At 35.6% G+C, this 26,234-nt stretch overlaps 3 protein-coding genes across 6 annotated transcripts in view; 1 reads left to right on the forward strand and 2 right to left on the reverse strand.

Moving 5' to 3' along the window:
• Positions 1-11,827, forward strand: part of LOC115950712 (protein GRIP-like) — a 51,906-nt gene extending 40,079 nt beyond the window's left edge. Inside the window, exons 21-22 of one of the 3 annotated variants that reach the window (XM_031067947.1) lie at positions 10,998-11,056; positions 11,518-11,827. In XM_031067947.1, the coding sequence (XP_030923807.1) occupies positions 10,998-11,056; positions 11,518-11,625 (167 nt within the window). In that variant the 3' untranslated portion in view covers positions 11,626-11,827. The other 2 variants (XM_031067948.1, XM_031067944.1) reach the window with 2 other exon arrangements.
• Positions 11,828-13,802: 1,975 nt separating this feature from the next.
• On the reverse strand, positions 13,803-15,254 carry LOC115950715 (phosphoserine aminotransferase 1, chloroplastic-like). Its single transcript, XM_031067952.1, has one exon. The coding sequence runs from the start codon at positions 15,162-15,164 to the stop codon at positions 13,875-13,877; it is 1,290 nt and encodes a 429-aa protein (XP_030923812.1). The 5' UTR covers positions 15,165-15,254; the 3' UTR covers positions 13,803-13,874.
• A 4,036-nt stretch (positions 15,255-19,290) lies between these two features.
• On the reverse strand, positions 19,291-24,284 carry LOC115950714 (G2/mitotic-specific cyclin-2-like). 2 transcript variants are annotated; one of them, XM_031067951.1, is made up of 11 exons: positions 24,044-24,284; positions 23,793-23,925; positions 23,622-23,678; positions 23,262-23,307; positions 22,994-23,146; positions 22,781-22,906; positions 20,750-20,839; positions 20,409-20,630; positions 20,228-20,326; positions 19,955-20,133; positions 19,291-19,722 (listed from the first exon to the last, which is right to left on the reverse strand). In XM_031067951.1, the coding sequence occupies exons 1-11, from the start codon at positions 24,096-24,098 to the stop codon at positions 19,578-19,580; spliced, it is 1,305 nt and encodes a 434-aa protein (XP_030923811.1). In that variant the 5' UTR covers positions 24,099-24,284; the 3' UTR covers positions 19,291-19,577. The 2 variants fall into 2 exon arrangements, with proteins under 2 accessions (XP_030923811.1, XP_030923810.1); XM_031067950.1 differs by having other exon boundaries at positions 23,793-23,928.
• Between the last annotated feature and the right edge of the window lie 1,950 nt (positions 24,285-26,234).

The raw sequence follows: 26,234 nt of genomic DNA on the forward strand, positions 1-26,234 counted from the left end.
AAGTAGATTTGAGATATGGACTTATTCAATCACACAAAGTAAATAATAAGTACATGAATTAATGCGGGAAGTAGACAAAAAATAATAAAGGAGTCTTAAATTTGTGCAATTAAATTCATCAATATAGCTATATTGAATTCAATTGAAAAAAAAAAAAAAAAAATATATATATATATATATATATATATAAAAAAGGATTCTACAAATTTTACTACATAACTTTCATAAATTGATGTTGCAATAAATGTGATTAGTAAATTAAAAGCATAATAAATGTATGTATGAATCATTTTTTTTAATTGATGATATATCAAATTGTAAAGATTATGTAGTAAAATTTATAATATCCATATCATCACTCGTTTAATTCTACTTTTAAAATAACACAATTCGTGATTTATCATGTACGAGAATTTAGTTAAAAAAAATTGTAAGGTTTGCCAATTATTTATTATTAAAATGTCAATGTACTAAAAAATAATTAGGGCACTATTGACTACCCACTCATACATTACACTAGTCGCTAACCCATGCGATGCACAGGATAGTTAAACAAAATTTATATACATTCATTTTTATTGGTACAATCATTTGAAAATAATTCTAACTAATACCCAAATGTAAGAGATACATTGACTTACTATTTAAAGTAGTCTTCTGAAGAATTTACACATATTGTGCAACTGAGCCTTAATTTCTCATCAACAATAAAAACATGGAAATTCAAAACATGGAAAGAAAATAAAATTACAAAAATTAATTCAATTATCTTTCATGCTATACTTTGTAATTGTACGGAATTAAGTCAACTCAATTTAAGTAGTTGTAATAAAATTGGCTTCTACTATTCTCTATTCTATAAAGATATGAACATATTGGATTTTTCAAACAATTACCGGAATTGCAATAAAATGATTTATTATTGAAAATAAGAAATAAAGAAAATCTGTCTATAGCTTAAGAAACACAATATACTAAAATTAAAGAGATAAAATTTTCAGAGGACAAAATATTATAGATAATTTTAAAAACAGATTATACACTTAAAAGGGTTAGTAATTTATAGGACTTACCCCCCACTATTAGTATACAGATACCAAGTGTGGTCGTCGTAACCCTTTGAAAGAATCTTCTCCAATTAGACCCTATCAAAGAAAAAAAAAAAACACCCAATTAACAAAATTGATCCAAAAGGGTCTAAAAAGCACACAAAATCAATTCAAAAAACAAAAATATGAGACAAAGTAATTACTTTCCGCTGCTAATGAAATCTTCTTTTGTATTGTTGTTCCAAACTGCAACACTTATCTCTCTAAGGCCTTCAATTAACGAAAACACAAACTTCTCTTGGAATACTGGAGTATTATGACCATCTATACACACACACAAAAAACAAAATTAGCATAACTCACTATAACTCTATAGAAGCCTCAAAAATATAAAGAGAAATTAAAGGGGTTGAATTTGATATTTACGTTTGGAGAGAGAGAGAGTTTGTAGAAACTGTGGCTTTATATCTCTTAACTTGAGAGAGGGGTAAGGTTGCTAGGGTTTTGAGGTGTTATAATGTTTTTATTTTTATTTTTTATTTTTTAAATATTGTGCTGACGTGGAAAATTGTGGTTTTTTATTTTTTAAATACTGTGCTGACGTGAAAAATTGTGGTGCCAGCAGAGGTTTCGGTTTTCTATTCTTTCTTTCTTTCTTTTTTCAAATTGTTAGAGCATTCACACCAATTTGTCTAATTTTTTTTTTCCTATTTTAGTATAAGAACCTATTTTTTCTATTTTGTAGAACTACTTTTACAAAACACCAACATTAGATCATTTATCCTACCTTCCATTTTATTTAAATAATCATGTTCATTATACTCTTTAATACTACTTTTGTCCCCTCTCTCTCTCTCTCTCTCTCTCTCTCTCTCGTTTAGCATTAGTCATCACTTATCAGGTTTCTCTTCTCTTTCCTCTCAACCCTGAACAGTCTTTCTCCTCTCAAATCTCTCTCTCCACTGGGTTTGAGTTTGGGTTTGGGCTTATGGGTTTTCCCTTGATGGAGATATCTCGTTTTCCTCTAAAATCTCTCTTTCTCCAATGAGTTTGATTTTGATCTTGGGTTTGGGTTTGGGTTATAGGTTTTCCATTGATGGTTTGATTTTGAGTTGATTTTCCATTGTTGTAACAGGTTTTGGTGGTGATGGCAATTGGATAGGATTTGTGTTTGGATATAGGTGGTGTTGAGTTGCAGGTTTTTGTGAGTGAACAAAAGGGAGAGGCAGAGGAAGAGATATTCCAATGAGAGTAGGAGAGGTGAGAAAAAAAAATTAAAATATTAGAATAGAAAGCTACAATATACACTTACTATAGTAATTATGTAAATCTTCACAATTTTAGCTTAACTGATGTGCGAAAATTTTAAGGTTAAATGTGCAAAATCGGACACTTTTTTCTATTTTGGCTCTTATAGTGCTCAATAAATTGGTAGCAGTAGCACAAGTCACAACAACACAAGCTTCTTGACTCTTGACTATATTTATGATTATGCTTTTTCTTTATTAAATTTTTGTATAAAAAAAATTTGAATCATTGCATCACAAGCTATCCAACTGTCCCACTCAAACATAGTTAGAATAGTGCTCCAATAAAAATAAATATTAAACAGAGTTGGAGAAACAAAATTGATCAAATAAAAGAAAGAAGCCACACAGAGAGACGCCAAGTCCAAAAGGCATACCAATCGGTGTGACAACATCGACCCGTCACCTGCGTGAAGTGGGCTAGGCGATGCAGTGAAGTGGTGGTGCCTTCGTGGAAGAATGATTAAGCTACAACTTCCATTAAAAAAAATTAACATAATTATATGTTTTGAAAATCTAATCGTTGAATTACATGTTGTTTATATTTTTAATACACATTTTAAATTTCATGTCAATTAGATGTTATTATTCGATCCACGAACTTATTTTTTTATGTCTAATTTTATATTATAAAATTTGAAATTTAAATATATAATTGATGACATACCTATTGATCTTTAATTTTCTTGAAATTTTGCAAGCACGGAAGATATACTAAGAAGTAAGAAAAATATAATCTAATAGTGAATTTATCAAAATTCACATTCAATAAAAAAATATTAAGTGAAGTTGTAACTTTATGTTACAACCAAATTTATTGTCAAACTTTGACCTTTTTTTTTTTATTTGTTTCACTTTGAAATCAAGACATCTGTTAACTAAGTTGATAAAATGGTTTTTTTACTCGTAAAATTTTGAAAGGCTTGAGGATGGGATTGGTGGTTAATTTTTGTTAGAGCATTAAATTTTTGGGGGAAAAATCAAAGAACACATGATTAGAAATACAAATTGGTGCCAATATTTCTAGTTTGTGTGGGTTTTTATCAACAGAGCTCACTTAATCAGGCACCTAAATTTGTCCATCAGAGCTGGCTGAAACTTGCAAATCTCTGATATAATTGGCTACCTGCTAAACTGTCATAATAAATGCATTGGGACACTCAAGAAAGTACATTTTAATTGAGAACGGCACCTCTGCAAAAAATCACTGAGTGCTTTGGAAAAGATTCACCTCGAACGAGTGATATCACAGAGGAAAATACTTCTGGAGAGGCCAATAGAGATGATGGTTTTGGGAAACCTTTCAATGCTTAAACTCCTCCAATTCTCGATGCCGACCATAGCATGTATAGCGAATATTCTGAGCAACCAAGCACAATTCGGGATTCTGAAGCATGCCGTGAACCTATTTCCAAGGGTGATCAGGGAGAGGAACGAACTGAGGCGAGTATGGATGTCGAGGGAGACAGGGGAGGGGCCGTCACCAACGTGCTTTGATTCTCGTTTAGCCCCCAATCCAATCATGAATATTTTAATCTGGAACTATAGAGGGGCAATGAAGCCCACATTCAAGAAGACTGTGATGGACTTGGTTGAATTGCACCAACCTGTGATTTTTGTGATTACGGAGACCAGAATTGATGGTCCTAGGGCGGATGAGATCATTAGGAGACTGCCTTTTGATGGTGCTTATTCCACTGAAACCATTGGCCATGCTGGCGGGATTTGGCTCCTGTGGCAGTCTGATTTTGTTTCCATGGACGTCCTGTTGGCAACGGAGCAGGAAATTCACGCCATTGTCCAGGTTAGTCCCCACGCTCAACCCTGGCTTTTAAGTTCTATTTATGGTAGTCCTCGTTTTAGAGAAAGATGCTTACTGTGGGGCAATTTAAAAGTGCTGTCGGAAAAACATAAACTCCCTTGGGCTATCATGGGGGATTTTAATGATGTTGTCTGTAGTGAGGAGAAAATGGGAGGCAATGGGGTTTGCAAAAGAAGGGTTGAGGAATATACTGGCTGTATGAACTACTATAATTTATTTGATTTGGGGTTCACAAGTCCTAAGTTTACTTGGACCAATAAGAGAGACCTCCCTGGTTTAATTCAAGGTAGATTGGATAGGGTCTGGGCAGACTCAACATGGAAGTATTGCTTTCCTGAGGCCCATGTCAAGCACCTACCGTGTATTGACTCGGATCATTGTCCTCTACTCTTAGCTCTGGATAACCCTTTTATTAGAACTGGCGAGCGGCCTTTTCATTTCCAACCGATTTGGCTAAGCCATGAAAGCTTCCCTCCCATTTTCCGAGATGCATGGGAAGGAAACCAACATAACATCAACAATGCAATCGTTAACTTTACTGGTAAAGCTAGGGAGTGGAACAAGGTGGAGTTTGGTAACATTTTTTGAAAGAAAAGAAATCTTATGGCAAGATTAAGTGGGGTGGAGAAAGCTTTGGCTCATAACCCTAGCCAAAGAATGATCAACATGCACTCTTGGCTGTCTGAAGAGCTCGATAAAATTATGTCTTTGGAAGAAGAGCTATGAAGGATTAAAGCGAGAACTGACTGGTTAATCCAAGGGGAGAGAAATACTACCTTCTTCCACCTATCCACCCTCATTTGTTGGAGCCATAACAGGATTAATCGAATTATGAAAGCTGATGGTGATTGGGAAGAAGATATTGAAAGGGTGAAGGAAATCTTTATTAATGGGTTTGAGAGGTTATACAAATCTGATTAGGAGGCTTGCCTTAGAATCCCTGACCGCATCCCTATTTGGGGGCATTACTTGTCTGAGTCGGAAGCCCATAACTTGGCTATCTCCCCTTCCAATGCAGAAATATTTTTTGCACTGAAGTCTATGAAAGCCTTTAAAGCTCCAGGACCGGACGGTCTTCATGCCGGATTCTTCCAAAGGTTTTGGTTGATTATGGGAGAATCATGAAATTCGAAATCAAAAAAAAAATTCCACAAAGAAAATCCCTGAGCATTTGAACAAGACCTTGATTGTTCTTATCCCAAAGAAACTTGGTCCAGAAACCATAAGCCATTTCAGGCCGATCAGCCTTTGTAACACTATTTATAAAATTGTGACTAAGATTCTTGTTAATCGGCTAAAACACCTCATGCCCACTCTAGTTTCTCCCTCCTAAACAGCCTTTGTCTCAGGGAGAAGAGGCACTGACAACGTAATTATCGCCCAAGAATTAGTTTACACAATTGAGCGAAAAAAAGGGAAGGAAGGATTCATGATTATAAAAATAGACCTTGAGAAGGCTTATAATCGTTTGGAATGGAGCTTTGTGAGGAGTATGCTTGTGAGTTTGGGTTTTCACTTGGACACAGTAGAGCTTATTCTTAGCTACATCTCTACTACCTCGACAACGTTGCTTTTTAATGGGGATTAGATTGGGGAAATTTGTCTTTCCCGTAGCTTGAGACAAGGTGATCCGATCTCGCCTTATATATTCATCCTTTGTATGGAGTATTTGAGTACCTTAATTATTTGAAGTGTGAAGAGGGGTGTTGGAAGAAGATTAAGGTTTCTCGCAGTGGCCTTGGTTTCTCCCATATTTTTTTTGCTGATGACCTCCTATTGTTTGCCAAGATCGATGATAGAAATGTTGAGGCTGTAGTGGAGGTTTTGGATGTTTTTTGCAAGCTTTCAGGTCTGAAAATCAGCAAGGAGAAGTCCAAAATATTCTTCTCACCTAATGTAACCATGGAGGATAAGTTGGATATTGTGAACCTTACCGAGATTGGTGAAACCCATTTCCTTGGAAAATATCTCGGCTTTCCCTTAATCCACAAGAGAAGGAGACGTAATGAATTTCATTTTATTGTGGAAAGAGTTCAAGCAAAGTTGGATGGCTGGAAATCCAAATGCCTTTCACTAGCAATGAGGCTTGTGCTCATTAAGGGCAGCGGTGACTGCCATACCCAAGGATACTATGTAGTGCCATAAACTTCCTGCCAAGGTATGTGAGGAGGTGAATAAATTGGTGAGAAACTTTCTTTGGGGCTCTACTGTGGATAAGAAGAAAATGCATCTTGTTGGGTGGCAGAAGGTCACAAATCCAACTAATATGGGAGGGCTTGGGATTTTTGACATGCAAGCAAGGAATGCAGCTCTTTTCGCAAAGCTTTGTTGGCGAATTGCCTCTAGCCCGGATATGACATGGGCTCAAATGCTCACTTGCAAATACCTCACCCCGCTTCGCCTGAGGGGTCATTCTAGGAACCAAACTGCCTCTCGAATATGGAAAGCTTGCAAGGAGGGAGGGGTTATCTTTAACAAGGGTCTTAGATGGTCTATTGCCAACGATGAAAGTGTAAGCGCTTGGGCTGATTTTTGGCTCCCTTCAGGACCTCTTAGGCAACAAATTGAAGGCCCTTTGAATGTGGAGGAAGATAAGATCTCAGCCAATAGCCTAATGAACAGTGCGGAGTGTATCTCTTTCACCCTCCCTAACAGAATCATTCAAGAAATTAGAGGCATTCCCATTGCAGCAAATCCTTCCCACGAAGACTTGCTAATTTGGGCCTTTTCTCATGATGGCTCATTCTCCCTTAAATCTGCTTATCTCATAGCTAAAGGGTTTAATCTTTTGAACCTTGATACTAGCACCTATCAATGGGTGTGGAAAGCCCATACATCCCCTAGAATCAAATTTTTTATCTGGCTATGCACTCATAATAGTGTGCCTACAAAGGAAGTGCTTGGTTCAAGAGGGTTAAACCTTGACCCGATGTGTGAGTTATGTGGTGAAGGGGCGGAATCTATCATTCATACTCTTAGAGACTGTAAGGTGGCTAGAGTGGTGTGGAGAGACCTGGGTTTTGAGGAGAATGACCGGGGTTATTTTGGTTTGAATTTGGTAGAGAGGCTGAAGAAGTTTTGTGGGACTTCCACTAGCTACCCAAGACCCCATGTGCCATGGAAAATTCTGTTTCCTCAAGCAATTTGGGCCATTTGGCTGTAGAGAAATAAGGCTTTATTTCAAACAGGTAGAGTTGTGGAAGGTACTAGTTCGCTATGCTGTAAGAAAGGTGTGGAATACTTTGCTATTGTCCCCAATGAACCTAACAAGCCGGGTAGAGTGCAGATCCAAGTGAAATGGAATAAGCCTCCTACCAGTTGGGTAAAACTTCACACTGATGGGACTATGTATGGAAATCTGGTTAAGGTAGGTGGTGGTGGTATTTTGAGAAGCAGTAGTGGAGACTGGATAGGCGGATTTGTGAGGAAAATGGGCAGCACGTCGAGCACGGTGGCAGAACTTGGGCTCTAAAGGACGGGCTCACCATGGCAAAGCAAATGGGGATTGAAAATATTTGTATTGAGATGGACGCTGAGTTTATTGTTTAGCTTGTTTCAAGGCCTTCAATGGTTAATCTAATGCTTGAACCCCTCTTATCTGAATGTAGGAACCTGATTCAGACTTTCCCTAACTCCTCGGTGGCGCATGTGTTCAGGGAAGCGAATGGCTGTGCTGACCAGCTTGCAAGGATGGGAGCTGAACTTGTTGTAACTGATTTTCTTTTTTTGTTTGAACCACCGGATGTGGTGGATGAGATGCTGGCTAGTGATAAAGCTGGTATTTTTTTTTGTAATAGACTTGCTGTTTGTTAGTTAATATAATGCGCCGTTTACCAGAAAAAAAGATAATAATAGTTAGAGAAAAAGGATTTGTTAAGACCTCACCAGTTACCTGAACGTTTGGTTTTTTATAGATTGAGAAAAGCTTTCAACTTATATTTAACTAATACAGGTGCTGACAAGTGGTATCAGGAATGGCTTCATACCTGTGTACTAGAATATTTAAATCTAAGTCATGGGAAAGTGTTAAGTATCAGGTGAAATTTAACAAATATTTAAGAAGACAAAGAAGGAAACGGACAGGTGGTTTTGATTTCAAAGATGGTTAAAGAAGCAGAACTGGTTTCAAAGATTTAATGTAGAGATTCAGTTTTTAAATTGATTTCTTAAAAATAAATAAATAAATAGAGGGTGAATTTCTAGTATTAAAAAAATGTAAATATATATATCTGCTCCACAGTTTGCCAACTTATATAATTAAACAAGTCTTATAACACAGATGAAAGAGTGTGAACAGATAAAAATCTGACCTTCAGCAAGCTTTGCTGAGAGCTCTTGGGCTTTTGCATCTGCCTCTGAGTATGCCACTATAAGATGCTTCTAAGCCTCCTCTGCTGCATTCCTAATCTGTTTTTCCTCCAAAAGTTCTCACTTCAAAGATTCTATCCTTTCACGAAGTTAATTCACATCTTCGGATTCAGTTTTTGTACAAACAAGTCTATTTCCAATTCAAAAGGTTTTTTGTGTGTACTGGTGTAAGAGACATTTTCGATAAAATTATTAAACTTTACCTCAATTGACAATTAAAAATCTGAAATTTTGATATGAAATAAGTATAACACTTTGATTTTGGCATATAAAGACAACTGAGTCATTGAAGACCTAAGAAGTGGCAGAAATGCCAAAAGAGGTTGTTGCAAGAAACTTCTTGCATGTGAACGAACAATGAGATCATTCACATTCTTGAAATGCTAACAAAAACAAGGATGGGGCTATGAAGAACAGAATCTTTCTTTATTGAATTGAACATCAAAACTTGAAAACTAGATATCCATATAACCAATTTGGCAATCACCAAATCATAACTGTCGTACACTTATAAATTTGCAAATTGCATGACAGAGTCATCTAAAAATGCCTAAACCACCATAATAAACTTCTCTTGCTGGACATCAACACCAATATCATCATTCATCATTCTTGCAATACAATCAAAATTCAAAACTACCAGCTAGCCCCACCCACCCACCTTCAACAACAAACATGTTACAAAAACACCAAAAAACGAAAAGGGTGCTACAATCTTTAATATAAATCAAGCATGCCTTGCCTAGAAATCCTTCATGAAAGCAACCAATTTCTCAACCCCAGCCAAAGGCATGGCATTATACATAGAAGCACGCATACCCCAAACTTGCCTATGCCCCTTGAGCTGAACCAAATTCTCCTTAGCTACTTCCTTAATAAACTCAGCCTCCAACTCTGACTTCTCCAAAGTGAAAGGCACATTCATCTATGACCTCACAGACTTCTCCACAGGGCACCTATAGAACCCGTTGCTCCCATCAATAGCATTGTACAGAATCTCAGCCTTCTCTAACCAGTATTATCAGCCATGCAAAAGCAGGATACAGAGAATTTAAGCACTTCTGCAGCAAAACAACAACTTCTGGTATAAACATTTCTCTCAAAAAATCTGTTCTCATTTAAAATGTACTTTGTTGAGTCTCCAAATGCATTTATTATGCCAATTTAGCAGGTAGCCAATTATATCATAGAGCTGCAAGTTTTAACCAGCTCTGATGGACAAATTTAAGAGGGTGTAAGTGCCTGAATAAGTGAGCTGGTGTAGATAAAACCACACAAACTAGAAATATTTATTTATTTTGTCACCAGTTTGTATGCTAATCTTGTGTTCTTTAAATTTTCCCTCAAAACTTTCTTGCTTCCACCTAGGCTATATATCTTGATGAACTTTTGTATACATTAGTTAATTGAAGATTTTGTGTATAATGTTCAAGTAGACGTTGCTTATGCTCTGGAATATTGATGGATATCACAATAGCCTTTATTTTCAAAAAAAAATTGTATCACTACAGTTCTCCAATGAAGATGGACAATTTCCTGTGAAACTCAGTATCAATTACACAAAGTTCTCTTTAATATGAATGGATGCTTGCTAATTGGTAAATCTTTGGAATAATTTGTTTCATGCATTGCATGCAAGTAGAATTTTGGTTGACGATGATTTTTCTTTTGAAATTCAGCTTTTGGCAAGGCAGCAAGTTCAGAGAGAGGAAGAGCTAGCATAGTCACAACGGCATATTTTAGCACTTCAAGTATGTCAGATGAAATCTAAATTAAATCATCTTTTTTCCCCCAGTTTAGTTTCTGATTTTTGTTTCAATTCAGGCGGAAATTGAAGAGCTTGAACGTGAGAATCGTCTCCATAGCCAACAAGTATACAGTTGTCTAAATTTTTGCAAATTCAATTGTTTGTGTATTTAAATGACAGCAAAGAAATGCTGGCTATCAAGAAACATTTTTATGAGACTAGTGCAGCTGAAATGAAAATGTGAAGTTGATGAAATCGAAGTACAGGATTATCATATGTCTATGAATATATGTAGGGAAGTTGAAAAAAGAAAGTGTTTTCCATGTGCCTCAAACCCAAGGACAACCCATATTATAAGTGTGTGTGTGCAAATTTGCCTTCTTTCTTCTTTATTTGGAAGTGGGGGCAGGGAGCAGAGCTTCTAATTAGTTTATAATAGAAGTTTGAACATAAGGAGTGCAGGAAGCCATGCTAAAGACTGAGCTTCGCAACATGGAAAGAATGCAGAAGAGGGAAGGGGTAGATATGACGTATTTGAAAAATGTTATCTTAAAGCTTCCTGAAACAGGTATCTCTACTGAATATTAGTTGTTATAATCACGAAAGTATTTTTTGAATTTTATTCCCTTTTGCCAATGAAGTATGTATGTTGGTGATGCCAGAAAACTTGGTAGTTTTAATTATAATGATTTTTGCCACAACAGGTGAAGTGGAGGCTCTACTACCCGTGATTGGAATGCTGCTTCAATTTAGTCCTGAAGAGGTAAAATTCTCAGTTTGTATTAGATGCTCCATTTTTATTGGGTATTCTGATTTGAGTCATGGTCTCTATTTTATTCTGCATAATGAAATAAGTCATGGTAAGCTGCCCCTTAACATAGTATGTTAATATGAATGCCTGGCTAGCAGGCAAAGATGGTAGCCTAGGGCCATAAAATAGCAGTACAAGTAATCATTCCAAACGTGTCAATCCACTATGTTTCCTTGGAAGAAAACTTGCATAGAACTTCATAAGTGCATTTAGATAAGATGAGCAAGTACCTATTTGTTGACCTTTTTGAAGTCACGTATGTCTTTTCTGACATGGTTTCAAGCTATGATGCTGCATTGCAGTTCAGTTCATTATTCTAAAATGTGTTAAACTGCTCTCTTAAAGGAGGCAATGAGATTCAGTACAGCATCTTCAACCATCTGTTAATTACTGCATGTTGCATGCAAATGCAGATTCACAGGTGTCAACAAGCATACCACGCCTCTACAAATGTTCCACCAAGCCCAGCAAGCGACGGTCCAGGATCCCGTTCTCTTTTCTCAAGATTCTCATTTACTTAAGAGTGGAAAACAAGTCAAAAGGATTCTTTTATTGCATGAGGATTATCTGCTACTGCAACTCAGCAGCAATGGTGTTGGCTGCTTGCCGCAGGTGTGGTCTCAGTATATCTTGTATTCTTTTTGTAAAAACGCTACATTGGTTAACAAAAAGGTTCAGATATTGTAAAGAACGATTAAAAGAGAGAATGATATACCTCAATATCAAGAGGGACAAGAAACATTTCAGCAGTATTCGGTTACTCTTCCTGGAAGAGTTGCATGCAGCCACACAAGCCCTTTTTTGTTTTTTCTTTTTTTTTTCCCAGTCTTTTTTTTCTTTTTCACAATTTAATGTAGAGCATATGTGAAAATTAAATCATGGAGAAACAAGAAGGCAATTTTCAGTGAGGTTTCTGTCAATACCGATGGAATAAGGTCAATAGCAATTTCTAGTAATTTTTACAATTTCCAGTGAGGTTTCTGTCAATACTGATGGAATAAGGTCAATAGCAATTTCTAGTACTCATTTATTTCCCTTTTTTTTGTATAGTTATTAATAGAGCCTTCTTTTGTTGTTGTCATCATCGTGATTTGTATCATTCAACGAATGGCCTTGTGGGTTGGTGTAGGTTGGTGGGTGAAAGATAAGTTCTGGAGCTCATGGTATTAAGTCATACACGTCATGACATTAGCCAATTTCGTCAAAAGCTAGTAGGCTTGAGCCATTTTATACTACAAAGTTTCTTTATATTTGGAGTCAATTTAAGTTTCAATTTGAAATTTCATCTGAAAATTTTGGCTGGTACCTGCGGTGGATTCGTCAAGATTCAGAGGCTGGTGATTTATGGCTTCCAAGAGAGTGGGAAGTGGGAACTGATGTGCTGGCTGGGTCAAGAACCTTAGCTTGGAAAAATTAGGGCTCACATGCTTATGAGAGACACGTTCTATATAGGACGGGTGCATTAGAGACCGTTTCAACCATTAGCGGGTGATATAAATTAATCAGTGTGGTGACTCTGGTGATCAAAAAAACGAGGATGGGGGGCTTGGATCTAATTAACACCCACTTGGGTCCCTGCCATCATTGATTATTACAGGTTTTGATGTGAGCCTCTTGTTACTTGATGCTGTCTGTTCCACGCTTTACCGGACAATAATTGGTCAGCAAAAGAGTGCGTGAAAAAAGGAGATTGTTCCATTTTCTTTGTTAAATATAACTTCTGCTCAGTTGATGATTAATGGTCCAAATGAATGGCATATTGTATTTTGCTAGTTAAAAGAATCTTCCGACATTAACATTTAAAGGTTATACGGCTGCAAGTTCAAATGCTATTCTTACGTTATAGAGATAGTGCCTAATCATTCAACGACCATGTAGATTGTTATCCTAACAAAAGCCTTCAAAGAGTTCCTCAAAAAAAAAAGCCTTCAAAGTTACTACAGGATTGGTCCCATCCATGATCTAACAAAATTTATAACCCATATCCTTGATTCATCAAGAAGTATAACTGTTAAATCAGAAGTCATAAGTAATAACCCTTTTTATCTTCAATATTAAAACGTTTAGTCTTGTAAGATTCTCTTCTCTCTCTGTTTTCCCCTGAATAAAATTAGGGCAGTCCTATTACATACAAAGTACAAATTTCAGTTTATGAACTGACAAGTCATGATTTCAATTCAAAAGGTTTTTTGTGTGTAATGTGTGTGCAACAAGCTGTGTCACGTGTGTGTAGACATTTTTCCATAAAATTATTAAACTTTACCTCAATTGACAAAATTGAGGTAGTTTGATATGAAACTTTGATATGAAACAGGTATAACACTTTGATTCTGGCATAGTGGCATACCTCGGCATATAGAGACAACTGAGTCATTGAAGACCTAAAAGTGGGAGAAATGCCAAAAGAGGTTGTTGCATGAGAACAAAATCAAGGATGGAGCTATGAAGAACAGGATCTTTCTTTATTGAATTGAACATCAAAACTTGAAAACTAGATATCCATATAACCAATTTGGCAATCACCAAATCATAACTGTCATTCGCTTATGAATTTGCAAATTGCATGACAGAATCATCTAAAAACGCCTAAACCACTATAATAAACTTCTCTTGCTGGACATCAACACCAATACTATCATTCATCATTCTTGCAATACAATCAAAATTCAAAACTACCAGCTAGCCCCACCCACCCACCCACCTTCAACGACAAACATGTTAAAAAAACACCCAAAAAAAACGAAAAGGGTGCTACAATCTTTAATATAAATCAAGCATTCCTTGCCTGGAAATCCTTCATGAAAGCAACCAATTTCTCAACCCCAGCCAAAGGCATGGCATTGTATATAGAAGCACGCATACCCCCAACTGACCTATGCCCCTTGAGCTGAACCATATTCTCCTTAGCTGCTTCCTTAATAAACTCAGCCTCCAACTCTGACTTCTCCAAAGTGAAAGGCACATTCATCAATGACCTCACAGACTTCTCCACAGGGCACCTATAGAACCCGTTGCTCCCATCAATAGCATTGTACAGAATCTCAGCCTTCTTCTCGTTCTTCTTCTCCACCTCAACCAACCCTCCTTGATCCAACAAATCCTCAAACACCAAACCACACATGTAAATCCCATAACAAGGTGGTGTATTATAGAGTGAGTTATTGTCAGCATGGATCTTATAGTCAAGCATAACAGGAGTGATCTCCTGTGCATTCCCGATCAGATCTTTCTTGATGATCACAATAGTGACCCCGGATGGCCCCACATTCTTCTGGGCCCCAGCATATATGAGACCAAACTTAGACACATCTACTGGCTTGGAGCAGAAATTTGAAGACATATCCGCCACCAAGAGACCATTTTTGGGACTTGGGTAGTCCTTGTATTCAACACCATGAATGGTTTCATTAGCACAAATATGCAAGAATTTGGCATCTGGGTTTTGCTCCAAATCATGAAAAGATGGAATCTTTGTGTACTTTTCAGATTTCCCAGACCAAATAGTGCTTGGTTTAGAGTACTTCTGAGCCTCCTTGAATGCCTTGTCACTCCAAGACCCAGTAACAATGAAATCAACAGTGTCGCTTGGGCTAACAAGGTTGAGAGGTATAGCTGCAAATTGTGTGGTGGCACCACCTTGGAGGAAGAGAACAGAGTAATCATCAGAAATATTCAAAAGGGTTCTTAGATCAGACTCAGCCTTTTGGATAATAGAGAGGAATTCTTTGCCTCTGTGACTCATTTCCATGACACTCATACCAGATCCACGCCAGTTGTAGAGCTCTGATTGGGCCTTGAGGAGGACTTTCTCTGGGAGAGTGGCGGGTCCAGCTGCAAAGTTAAAGAGTCGATCTTGGTGGGATTGGGTCTGTGGGGGAGCTTGGATTGGGGTTTGGGTTTGAGATGTGGCGGCGCATTTGATTGATAGGGGCTTGGCGGTGAGGTTGAAACGGGTGTTGGTGTTGGTGGTGGTAATGGGGTTGTTAAAGTTTGGGTTTTTGAGAGGTGTAAGGTTGGGGTTTTTGAGTAGGAGGGTGTGGGGTGAAGTTGCCATAGCCATGGTGCTTAGTTTCGAATTTGAGATCTCAAACGGAGAGAAAAAGAGAGAGAGAGAGAGAGAGAGAGAGTTGGGGTTGGTGGAAGTGATGAATATTGGTATTGATATTTAAAGGGGATATTAGATGCGAATCATATGAATGTGTGTTGTATTTGTACGGTATATTGAATTATATGCTGGAGTATATATTATTGGGTTAAATTATAATTAGTTTTGATATGTTTTTATTTAGTTTTTTAAGTTTTTTTTATTACTGAATATTGAAATCTTTGAATTTTAATTTGTTTTTTTACTTAATTCTATTGAATCTTACCATTAGTTTACTTTTCAAACTAACGACGTTTGGTGGATTTCATGGAAAGTGGCAGAGCCCCCAAATTTTTTTTTTTGTAAATTCAGTAGATATATATTGAATAAGAGAGTTATCCATACCATTTGAAACTTTTTTTAAAAGAGAAGATAAATTCTGGCTCCCATCCCAGTTAAATGTTTATATACATTTATAAATGGTATTAATTTGATTTTATAAGAAAATATTTACATTCATTTAAATAGGATTGATTACAATCCTATTAGTGCCGATACACAAAAAGAAAAAAAATTCCTACTAATGATAGATTTTGTATATATCAACAACCTAATGATAAACACAAGATTATTTTAACAATAATCTCAACAACAAAAAATGAAAAAAAAAATCAAATTTTTACTTAATCCTCTTTGAAAAACCTTACTTTGGAATTTACTGTGAGAATGGCTCTTCTTCATCCTTAATAAATTACACCGCTTTACAAATGAGTCTTCAAAAAATTTGCATCTATAGATGAGTTTTTGACTCTCTTTCTCTCTCTCTCTCTCTCAATTTTTTTTTTTTTTTTTTTGTTGAGTCTTGTCAATTGCAGTGGTTTGCTGTTTTATTTTTTTTATTTTTCCTGATTTACTCTTCGAGTCTGTTTGGATACTACTTATTACTGAAAACTAAAAACTGAAAATACTGTAACAAAATAATTTTTAAATGTGTGAATAGTGCCGTGGGACTCAGTTTTAAAGTTGATTTTGCTTAAATCCGTATTTGCGGGTCCCGTGAATAGTGTACAAGACCCACACAATAAAACGCAGACGCATCCTAGGATGCTATCCAAACCCAACCTTCATCTCTGTGGGCCGCGCTAGATGTATTTCAGGGATTCAAATGAAACCCCTGACTTTTTATTAAAAAAATATTATATATTAAAAATATTTTTGCACATTGTGGCTTAAATATTGTACACCCTAATCACATATTAACTTTACTATTTTTTTTTCCTCAAATCACTAACTTTATAACTAAAAATTGTTATAACATGATAACAATACACATGCATGGATCAAACCCTCTGTATTTTATGATTCCTACATATATTCACACACATCACAATTCACACAAATTATTTTATAACAAAAAAATAATAATAATGCGTATATCAGACACATACGAACAATTAACAGATACTCACTCTTTACTCTTAGAATCTGAGATATCAAGATAGTCAAATAGAGAATAGAGATGAGATGAGATTCATGAGAAATAATTCATACAATGCAAGTGGGATGAGTTTTGCCATTTAGTTTAAAATATTTTTATAAAAAAAATGACAAATACATAGTGACAATTGTATAAAAAATAAAAATATTATACAAACTCAATAATATAAAATGGTCATATCTACCTACATTGACAATAGATAATAATAATTGATAATGAATTATCATGTAATGATTTCAAAATATGAAAATTCATAGAATAATATTATAACACTATATGTATTTGTAACTTTTTTTTATCGGTAACTAAATATATTTAATTTTTCTTTTTATTAAATTTTGTTTAATTTAACTTTCCAAATGACCCAGTAAAAAAAATTTCTGAGCTGCAACTGTTCATCTCCCACAGTCTTACTCTGCAAGATTTGAAGTCCGCTGTCCAAGACCAGGTTTTTTTTTTACGGTTTTGAGACGTGTCACGTGTATAGTTGTCTTTAAATGCAAAAGCAAATTAAAGAACTCAAAATAAAATCAAATAAACTAAATTAAAAACATGATGAAGTTAGAGAGTAAATTTATTATTTAACTATAATATCGTTTGCTTTTGAGAAATTAACTCTAATATCATTTAAAATTTAAATTTTGGTGACACTTTAAAAGAAATAAGCGGCACTCTTTACCTTTAAAATGAAATGGAGAAGATCCTAAAAATGATATTTATGGTTTGTTTGGTAAAAAATTTCTAATAACGTTATTTAAGTTTTGTGAAAATATGTATTGTGATGTATAAGTAACAATTTTCGTTGTTTACACACTATTACGGAGCCTCAATTATTTATATATCAAGTGGGGAAGTGGAAGTGCCAAGTGCCAAGGTACATTGAAACTTTACACATGTACATGTTTTGTTTGACGTTAGTGGTTGGTGGAATGGAAACTACGTCCTCTCAGATTTGGATACACTGGTCTTCTTTGCTTGGTTTGTTTACTTGTCTTGCACTCCCGGTTAATTAATTTTTCAGGGTGCTGGCTGTTCAAATAAGGTTGATAAAGACGTTGGGTTTGGTAGGCTAAAAATTCACAACTCAAAAAGAACTTTTCCTATGTTTTTGACATCTCTACAGTACCACGTCACAAGCCTTGCTGAGTTTGCAGATACCAATTCGAACTTGGGCAGTGACATGTATCTAATTATGTGTAATGAACTCGTCTGGATGGTAACATGTATTTGCATTTAATTATGTGCCGTTTTACTAATGTATGTCCTTAAATAATAATATGTGTCTACATTTAATTATGTGCACTGAACTCACCAAAATAGTAATATGTATCTGTATTTAATTATGTGGAATTTTATAGTAAACCATTTACCCAATTATGTGTATTGAATTCGTCAAGACGATAACATGTGCCTATGTTTAATCATGTGGCATCTTCCTTACTGTCCAATGTTCCCCAATTTTTACCCATAACAACCATGGTGATCACCAATTCATCTGGCGCCATCACCATAGCTAATGATCTTCTCTGCCAAAAGGGCCATTTGCTTTCTTTCTCGGCAGGCCCAAGCCCATTTTGATAGAATGCCACAAACTAATACTTGGACCATTTTTTTACTACCTTATTGCCTTTATGGAAAATGAGCCAACTTTTCTTCACGGCAGCCCAAGACCTTGAAATGTTGGACTTAGTGTCCATCAATGAGGACCATGGCCCACAAATCCCTTGTTCTCCATTCGCCAATTATGTTCGGTTAGAACTTAGAAGTGCAAGCATGCTGGGCTTGGTGGAGAATAGGCCCCCTGCATGCTTTGAGTTTTCTGGCAATTACTATCTTATACATGAGATATATGCCTAATACAACGTTTACAAAAGTGAACCAGATCTTATGTGTCAGGTTCTAAGATGTTAGTACAGATAAAACCCTTTTTGAGTAAACTTCTAAATTAACATGCATGTATCCTAAGTGCCTAACCATAGCTACTCCGTTTACCAAAAAAAAAAAACCATAGCTACTCCTTTGCAAACAGCCCAAAGTTCAGCTCAATTAAAGTCCTAGGGATGGCTGTAACTAAATCTTTTGCAATGAAGAAATAATATTCATTGGCTAAGTGGATTATGTGTGACATGATTTTCTCTCTAAAAATAAAGGCATTCCTGGCTAGTGGCTAGCCAGATTTTCCAAAGAGTAATTCCATAATGATATTACAAGGAGCCATAGACGGTCTATTTTGAAATGAGATTTTTAGCGATTGATGGAGCTAGTCCTGCAGGGGAAGAGTATAGAAAGGAGTGGGAAGTGAGATGGGGGGAAGCATGGTCCAAATAGTTTTTGCCCATCGGCAACCCCTTAAAACATGTCTCTATTTGAGAGCTTTGAGGAAAAAACACTATCGTTTACTAAGATGAGGCAGATATTTTAGATCTTGTAGGTATTATGGTGATATCGCCAAATGAACATTTTAATCCAAGTCCTTTTCCCAGGCCCCGCGGGGGGTGGGGGTGGGGGTGGGGGTGTTGTGTCGAATTTCATTACAGGAAGTGGCTCAATGAACAAATCCCCATGGAAATGCAGCATTTTCCAACCCTTAGGTCTCTTTGAACAAAGAGTAAAAATAGCTACTATATTGAAAAATGAAACATTTAAATTGTCATCACATTTATTGTTGAAAGGGAACAACAATAGAAGTACAATTTTAAAGGGGGAAAGAATGAATTATGTTCAATTAGAACTTAGGAAAACAACCCTGGCTGTATGAAATTAACAACCAAGGCTGCAGACTTATCTAGAAAATTAAACTCCCCAGTGCAACCCAAGTTGCTTGTATGAGTATTCCCCACCCAATCACAACCCAAAGTCATGTAATGTTGTTAGTAACTGTACATGGCCTGCTATAGTTGGGTCTCCAAAAGAAAATGAGCTGGTTCCTGTTTTGCAGTATGGCCAAACTTAGATGTACAGTATTTCCTATGTACCCCTGTGAGTTTTCCTGTTGCTGCCCTTTGGTGAAAACCTACCATTAGTCTTGAGCATTCTCTGTGAGCAAGCAAAGCAAAAGGAATCTCCATTAGTAAAATTTTAATTCATGTATGATTTGAGGTAGAACTTAGGTATAGTTCTTTAAATGTTGTATTTTAGGGTTCCTCAATGCAACCATTTGGCACATCTTTCTATAAAGACAATTAAATTCAACCATGTTTATGGTCAATGCAACACATGTTTGAATTTAATTGGGAACCCTAAGTTAAAATGGTAAGAAAAAACTCACAAGAGCTGATCTTCTGAGTAGCTGGTGTGCCATGCACAGGTCTTATTCCACTGCTTGAATCCATAAAGGGCACATTGAGCGGTATAGACTGCAGCAGCTGCTAATACAGATGGTTGGAATTTAAGCATCTCATACTCCACTAGTGAAAGCTCAATCAAGAAGAACGACAGTTGCTCAATCTGTTTCATAAAGTTTGTAATTTAAGTATACAATACTCATTGCAGTAATAACATGCCTTTACAATTTTCACTGAAAAGAGTACCAAGTACTAACCTTCTTGTCTGATTGAGCAGCCTTGAAGAACCTTTGCATGAAAACATAAGGGGTTGGAACTGACATGTTGAACTGCAGTGTGTTGAGCATCAAGCTCTCCTGCAGATTTATGAAGAGCAGGAGGTCAATAATTTGTTATCAGATGTATAGCGTTGGCATAATCACAACCAAAGAAAAGTACCATTTCCAGAACCTCCTTCCTTGTGTACGCTTTATCTGATATAAGAATCAAATCCCCAACTACAGGAACAGAAACCTCCTCATACTTGCATGCTAAGAGCATGGCAACCAAGCCAACCAACTGAAGTTTCTTTCTTACTACTGATTGCTTGGATAAAAATCTGTCTATTATATTAACCGTAAGGAACAGTGTCTCCTTCATGAGTTCAAACTTATCATGGACCTGTTAAATTCAAACAATCAATTCCCTTGCTCAAATTTGACACTAGAATAAGAAAAAATCCATTTGAACCAGAAAACCAAATTTTAGGCATTGGTTCAGTAGGAGAAAATTGTATATACCTCAATAAGCCAGTCAATCAGTATAGCTCTCATCCTCTCGTTAATGTCAAATTGTTGTGCCATATAGTCTGGTGAAACACAGCTAAAACACTGCATAAAATTACTGGTGTTCAGTAACCAAACATAGGTAAAAATTGATGGTTTCCTTGTTAGTTACTGCCTTTGTAAGCATACAATAAACTTTTGCAGAGATAATAATTCTGCCAGAAAATTCATTAAAATCAACTACAAGTATTTGAGGCTTAGGGAAAAAAAAAAAACCAACGGAAAACTTAAGCCAAGCAAAAATACTTGCCATTTGTACAAAATACAGTGGTATCATTAGTAAATAGATAACGGAAAACAACTAATAACTAGTATGACAACTTTCAAAACACCTAACATAAATGTTGCAATTGCTGAGTTGTTACAACCATAATATAGCTTAGGCCATATTTAGATTGAGGTCTGCTTACATGTACTTGGCACGCAAATACAGGTAACTAATATACCCACGTGCGTGCGCAAATGCACCTAGCTAATAAACCCACGTGCGCATATCTAATGTACCTGCAAAATACAATTAACTACATATTCCCTCTATTATACAATAGATAGTAACCTTTTCCTTTTTGAGTTGTTTCATAATATATGAAACTTTTCAAATTGTGCCATTTCCTTTTTTTTCCTGTTTAAAAAACATGCTACCTCTAATTTATTAAATTGAACTATATAAGTATTTGAGGCCAAAGAGAAAAGAACGGGAAAAAAAAACAACTTAAGCCAAGCAAAAATACTTGCCATTTGTTCAAAATACAGAAGTATCAAAACCTTATATGGGTTTCCTTTTTGAGTTGTTTCATAATATATGAAACTTTTCAAATTGTGCCATTTCCTTTTTTTTCCTGTTTAAAAAACATGCTACCTCTAATTTATTAAATTGAACTATATAAGTATTTGAGGCCAAAGAGAAAAGAACGGGAAAAAAAAACAACTTAAGCCAAGCAAAAATACTTGCCATTTGTTCAAAATACAGAAGTATCAAAACCTTATATGGTAAGTAAATAATGGAAAACCATAATTAATTAGTATGACAAAAATTTCAAAATACCTAACATAAATGATGAAATCACCAGAGTTTTTACAACCATAATAGCTTAGGCCATATCAGTAACTGCTTAAATTGAGGTCTCCTTACACCATGTAATTGGCACGCAAATGCGCATATCTAACAAACCTGCAAGCTCGTATCTAACGAACCTGTGTGAGCATACCCAATGAACCCCTGCGCGCGTATCTAACGTGCTTGCAAAATACAATTGACTACATATTCCCGCCATCCTATAGATGGTAACCTTTCCTTTTTGAGTTGTATTACAATATATGAGACTTTTCAAAAGTGGAAATTTGATTTTATATATTTACCCTCACCCTTTTTCCTAAAACAAACAATTGGTGCCATCTCTTTTTTTACTTTTAAAAAAACCGTGCCACCTCTAATTCAAACTAAAAGACATTTTCGGAAGATCATACTTTTACATTTTTATAATAATAGTACCTTTTCAAAACGTTTTATTATGGATCTTCAAATAGTTTCAATGTTGCACAAGGTTACACACATAAAAGAAATGCATATTTTAAACAGAACTTGATTCAATAATTTAGCAATTTAAAAGGAAAAAAAAGTAAGGTGTGCACCTAATGAGTTTTCTTTGATAGTTTCACTAATTTTATTAAATTACAATTGATAGAAGAATCCAAAAGCACTCATTATGGATTAATCTAAGACTTCTTTACACAAAGTATGTAAATTTCAAGTTGAACTTATAGGAGGGATTTGGATGTGTGTGTGTGTGTGTGTGTGTGTGTGTGTGTGTGTGGTAGGGAAAACATTTTATACCAAAGGAATTAGGTTTAAGGGTAAAGGAAGAAAGGTTTAGATCCCTAAACACACAACACCTATCAATTGAAGAAGATAGACACTATGAAAACTATTATACATATAAATTTAGTCAGTGAAACAGTTACCAGCTAAAAACAAGTTCAATTTACCTCCATTTTTCTGTAGTAGGCATAGAGATCTTCAATGTAGTCAACAACTGCTAGTGGATTCTTTGCATCACAGCTATCAATATCCATGACGGGCTCTTCGACTATATCCTCCATTTCAACTTCCTCCTAAAAGATTTAACCAGTGGATTAACAATCTTATAAATTGATTAACATAATTTTCAATTAACTGTTAACACACACACACAAAGATACCATCTCATCAGTTTCACTAGGCATTGCTTCTGGTTGTTCTAAAAACATGGGCACTGGGTGGTCTTCTTTAGGGGCCTTGTGTTCCTCATCTATAAAGATGAAATCTCCAAATCCATTTGAGTTTGACGCTGATGGGTTTGCCTTCTTAATTTCCTATTCATAGTTAGAACCAAAAAATCAATCTCAGCACTACCAAAAACAAAAAAGAGCACATATACAGTTTGGATCCATGTTTTCTTTCAGAGAGAGAGAGAGAGAGTAGTGATACCTGGGGACAAGGTGGCTGTGTGTTTGCAATTTGTGCAGCAAATTTCCTAAATAACACAGCAGATCAAAATTTAACCACAAAGAATTTGAAGACAAGTTTTGATAAAAATTCAAAAAAAATTTCCTTTTGGTACTGAGGATGAAGAAAAAAAAATAGTTTGGATCATGTATCTGTCTCATCTTGATTATTGACTCAGTATAATTGGAGTATTTGTTTTCTGTAAAAGGGAACGAAGATCTGAAATTCAAAATTTGAATTTCTTTTCTTTCTAGTAAGTAACACCTTCTGTTTGGAGCTAAAAACCCACAAAAGAAAAATGAAGAAATTAAGGTCTGAAGGTCCAAATTTTAAATTTCTTACCTCGTAATTGGTCGGTGCACTGGATCAGCCTGTTTCTTTTCAAAGAATTGGTGTTTTCTAAACAAGAAAAAATATAAACAAAATTCAATTCCCCCCCAAAAAAAAGGAACAAGCATGCACAAAAAAGAAAAAATAAATAAAAATTAAAACTTTATGGCATCAAGAAGTTACTCTGACAAGCCTCTCTTATTAACAATGGGGTATGCTTGATTGCTCACTAAACTCTGATTAATGACGCTTAAAGCCCTCCTGTTGTGCCTAATCTCCTGCCCGAACTTTCTATTACCCATCTCTAACCCTCCTCCTACTGTATATCATTCAAAAAACAAAAACCCATGTCAGATCTTGGTGTTTTATAGCCATGTTCAATGTTAAATCATTCAAAATCTGAGACTTTGTAGCATATAATCAAATGGGTTTACCTTGAAAATTTGTGGGTTTGTTCAAAGTAGGATTGTTCTCATCAGTAATAACCATTTTTGCTTTTGATTATCTGAAAGAAAGAGACAATCACACACACCAAACCCCACTAAGCCTAAGACAAAAAAATCAGAAGCTATAGAGCATCTATAACTCTAAAGCCTGAGCCTTTGCAAGAATGTATATATGTATGTATGTACGAAAAAAAAGGTAGATGAAATATAGAGAGAGAGAGAGAGAGAGAGAGAGAGAGAGAGAGAGAAAGCTAGACACGAAAATAATGGGTATTTGTCTGGAATAGCCCTCGTGGCGCTTTTACTTTTTTCAAATGCCAACGGCTAGTGAATTATGACCGTTTGATGAAGAGGGTTTTTGTCAAATGGTACTTTCTCAGTTTGTCGCAGCAACGGTCACCTGGGGCTGGTATAGGCATGTGGGTGTGAGTTTGCAGCATCTGATTTCAAAAATTGGACAAAGATTACTTTTTTTTTTTTTTTTCCTTTGAGTTTATCTTCTATTGAATAATGATTGGTCCCTTTTGCTACACTTTGCCTTTTACGATAAGTTTAAAATGCGCTCCTTTCAATTTTTGTTTTGTTTTTTTTTTTTTTTTCGTTTTCCCACACTTGGATTGCTAATAAATTTCATGATCCCCAACTTGGATTGTTGTTGTTTAAATTAAAGTTTAGCAATGAAATGCTAATTAAGGAGTTTGGTGCAGTTTTTGGTTATTACAGCATGACTTGTGCAATAATTTCGAGTGTGTGGACTTTCAATTATAAATTTAGTTCTTGTAGAGTTGTGCCTGCAAACACTTGTTAAGGATATTAATGTTAATGACTTCAAACATAAATTGGAATGGCATTGAATTCCTATTGTAATAATATTTCATAAATCGATCCTCTCAAGGTGTCCGTTAACTTTTTTCTTTGTAATTTTTAGAATATTAACTTTATGGAAATTCTTAAACATGATTAGTTTGACTTTTTGAAATTGTCATTACTAATATTATATTTTATCTTTTTATAAGAAAAGATAGATTTTAAATATATTATAGTTGAAGGGTATGACAAATTAAATCCTACAGTTTCAAAATAACAAAATAAATAATTAAGAAATTAAACTATTAGCTCATATTAAAACTTAAACATCCACTTAAATGGATTGATATTTAATTAGTTACTTTTGAAACTATAAAGTTTAATTTGTTGCTCCTCTTATTTCGTAAGATTTAAAATATAGTTTTCCTGAGTTTATTTTGTTCAAGATTTTAATGTAACAATCAAGTAATGGTTCCCGAAAATTTGGAGGCTCTTTAAATTTATTCAGGTCTTCTTTTTTTTTCCCCGCTCCTACCCCCCTCCCCCAACTAATACAGGTGTCTACATGTGAGATTTTTCAGTTATGCTTACCTCTTAATTCTCTTTTAGTTGAGTAAATAATGTGTCCCAAGCTTAGCCAACTTGAGACTAAATTTCCCTTTGCAAACACTATGAGCTTGTTTGGTATAATATTTTTAAAATGGTTTTTTATTTATAAATATAGAAATATAGGAAAAAAAATGGGCCATATAGCTTTTTATTAAAAATTTTATAAAAAGAAAATATTTGGCACCTATTTTCTAAAAATTGATTTTAGAAAACTTTTCTCCAAAAATCACTATGGGGATGGAATAACTTTCTGAATGTTCTTGTTCTCAATTTCAAGCCACTATTCATTATTGTTAAATTTGGCTAGATTGTCTCTGTGGGGACCGACCCAGAATAACAAGTTGGCTGGGCCTTGGGCCCGTCCGAGGACAATTATGTCTGAGGAGACGTCGCGGCCCATAATCCCTGCCCAAGCCAACTGGGCGAAGAAAACACGTTCGAGGAGTAATTCCTTCTCGGAAATTTCAAAGTCCAGATCAATGATGCATCCCAGCTACTGTAGCCTTTACTCCAAACATGTAAAAAGAAAGAAGGCTCAAAATATCCCAGCAAAGGCTGTCACCACCATATTAAATGCACCACAACTACTCTCCTGGTCGCATTAATGAAGAGAAGACCCCTGAACAGTGTTACCTTGATCACTGCAACTCACAAAAAACTGGTAAGGGCATCTGATGGGACAGGTACTCAAGTGGGGGTTTTGGATGATCAACAAGTGTAGGTTCTAGATGATAAAAGAGGGCCTATATCATATGTAAGAGTC

The sequence above is a fragment of the Quercus lobata genome, chromosome 6 (genome assembly GCF_001633185.2).
Source record: "Quercus lobata isolate SW786 chromosome 6, ValleyOak3.0 Primary Assembly, whole genome shotgun sequence".
NCBI classification, from domain to species: Eukaryota; Viridiplantae; Streptophyta; class Magnoliopsida; order Fagales; family Fagaceae; genus Quercus; species Quercus lobata.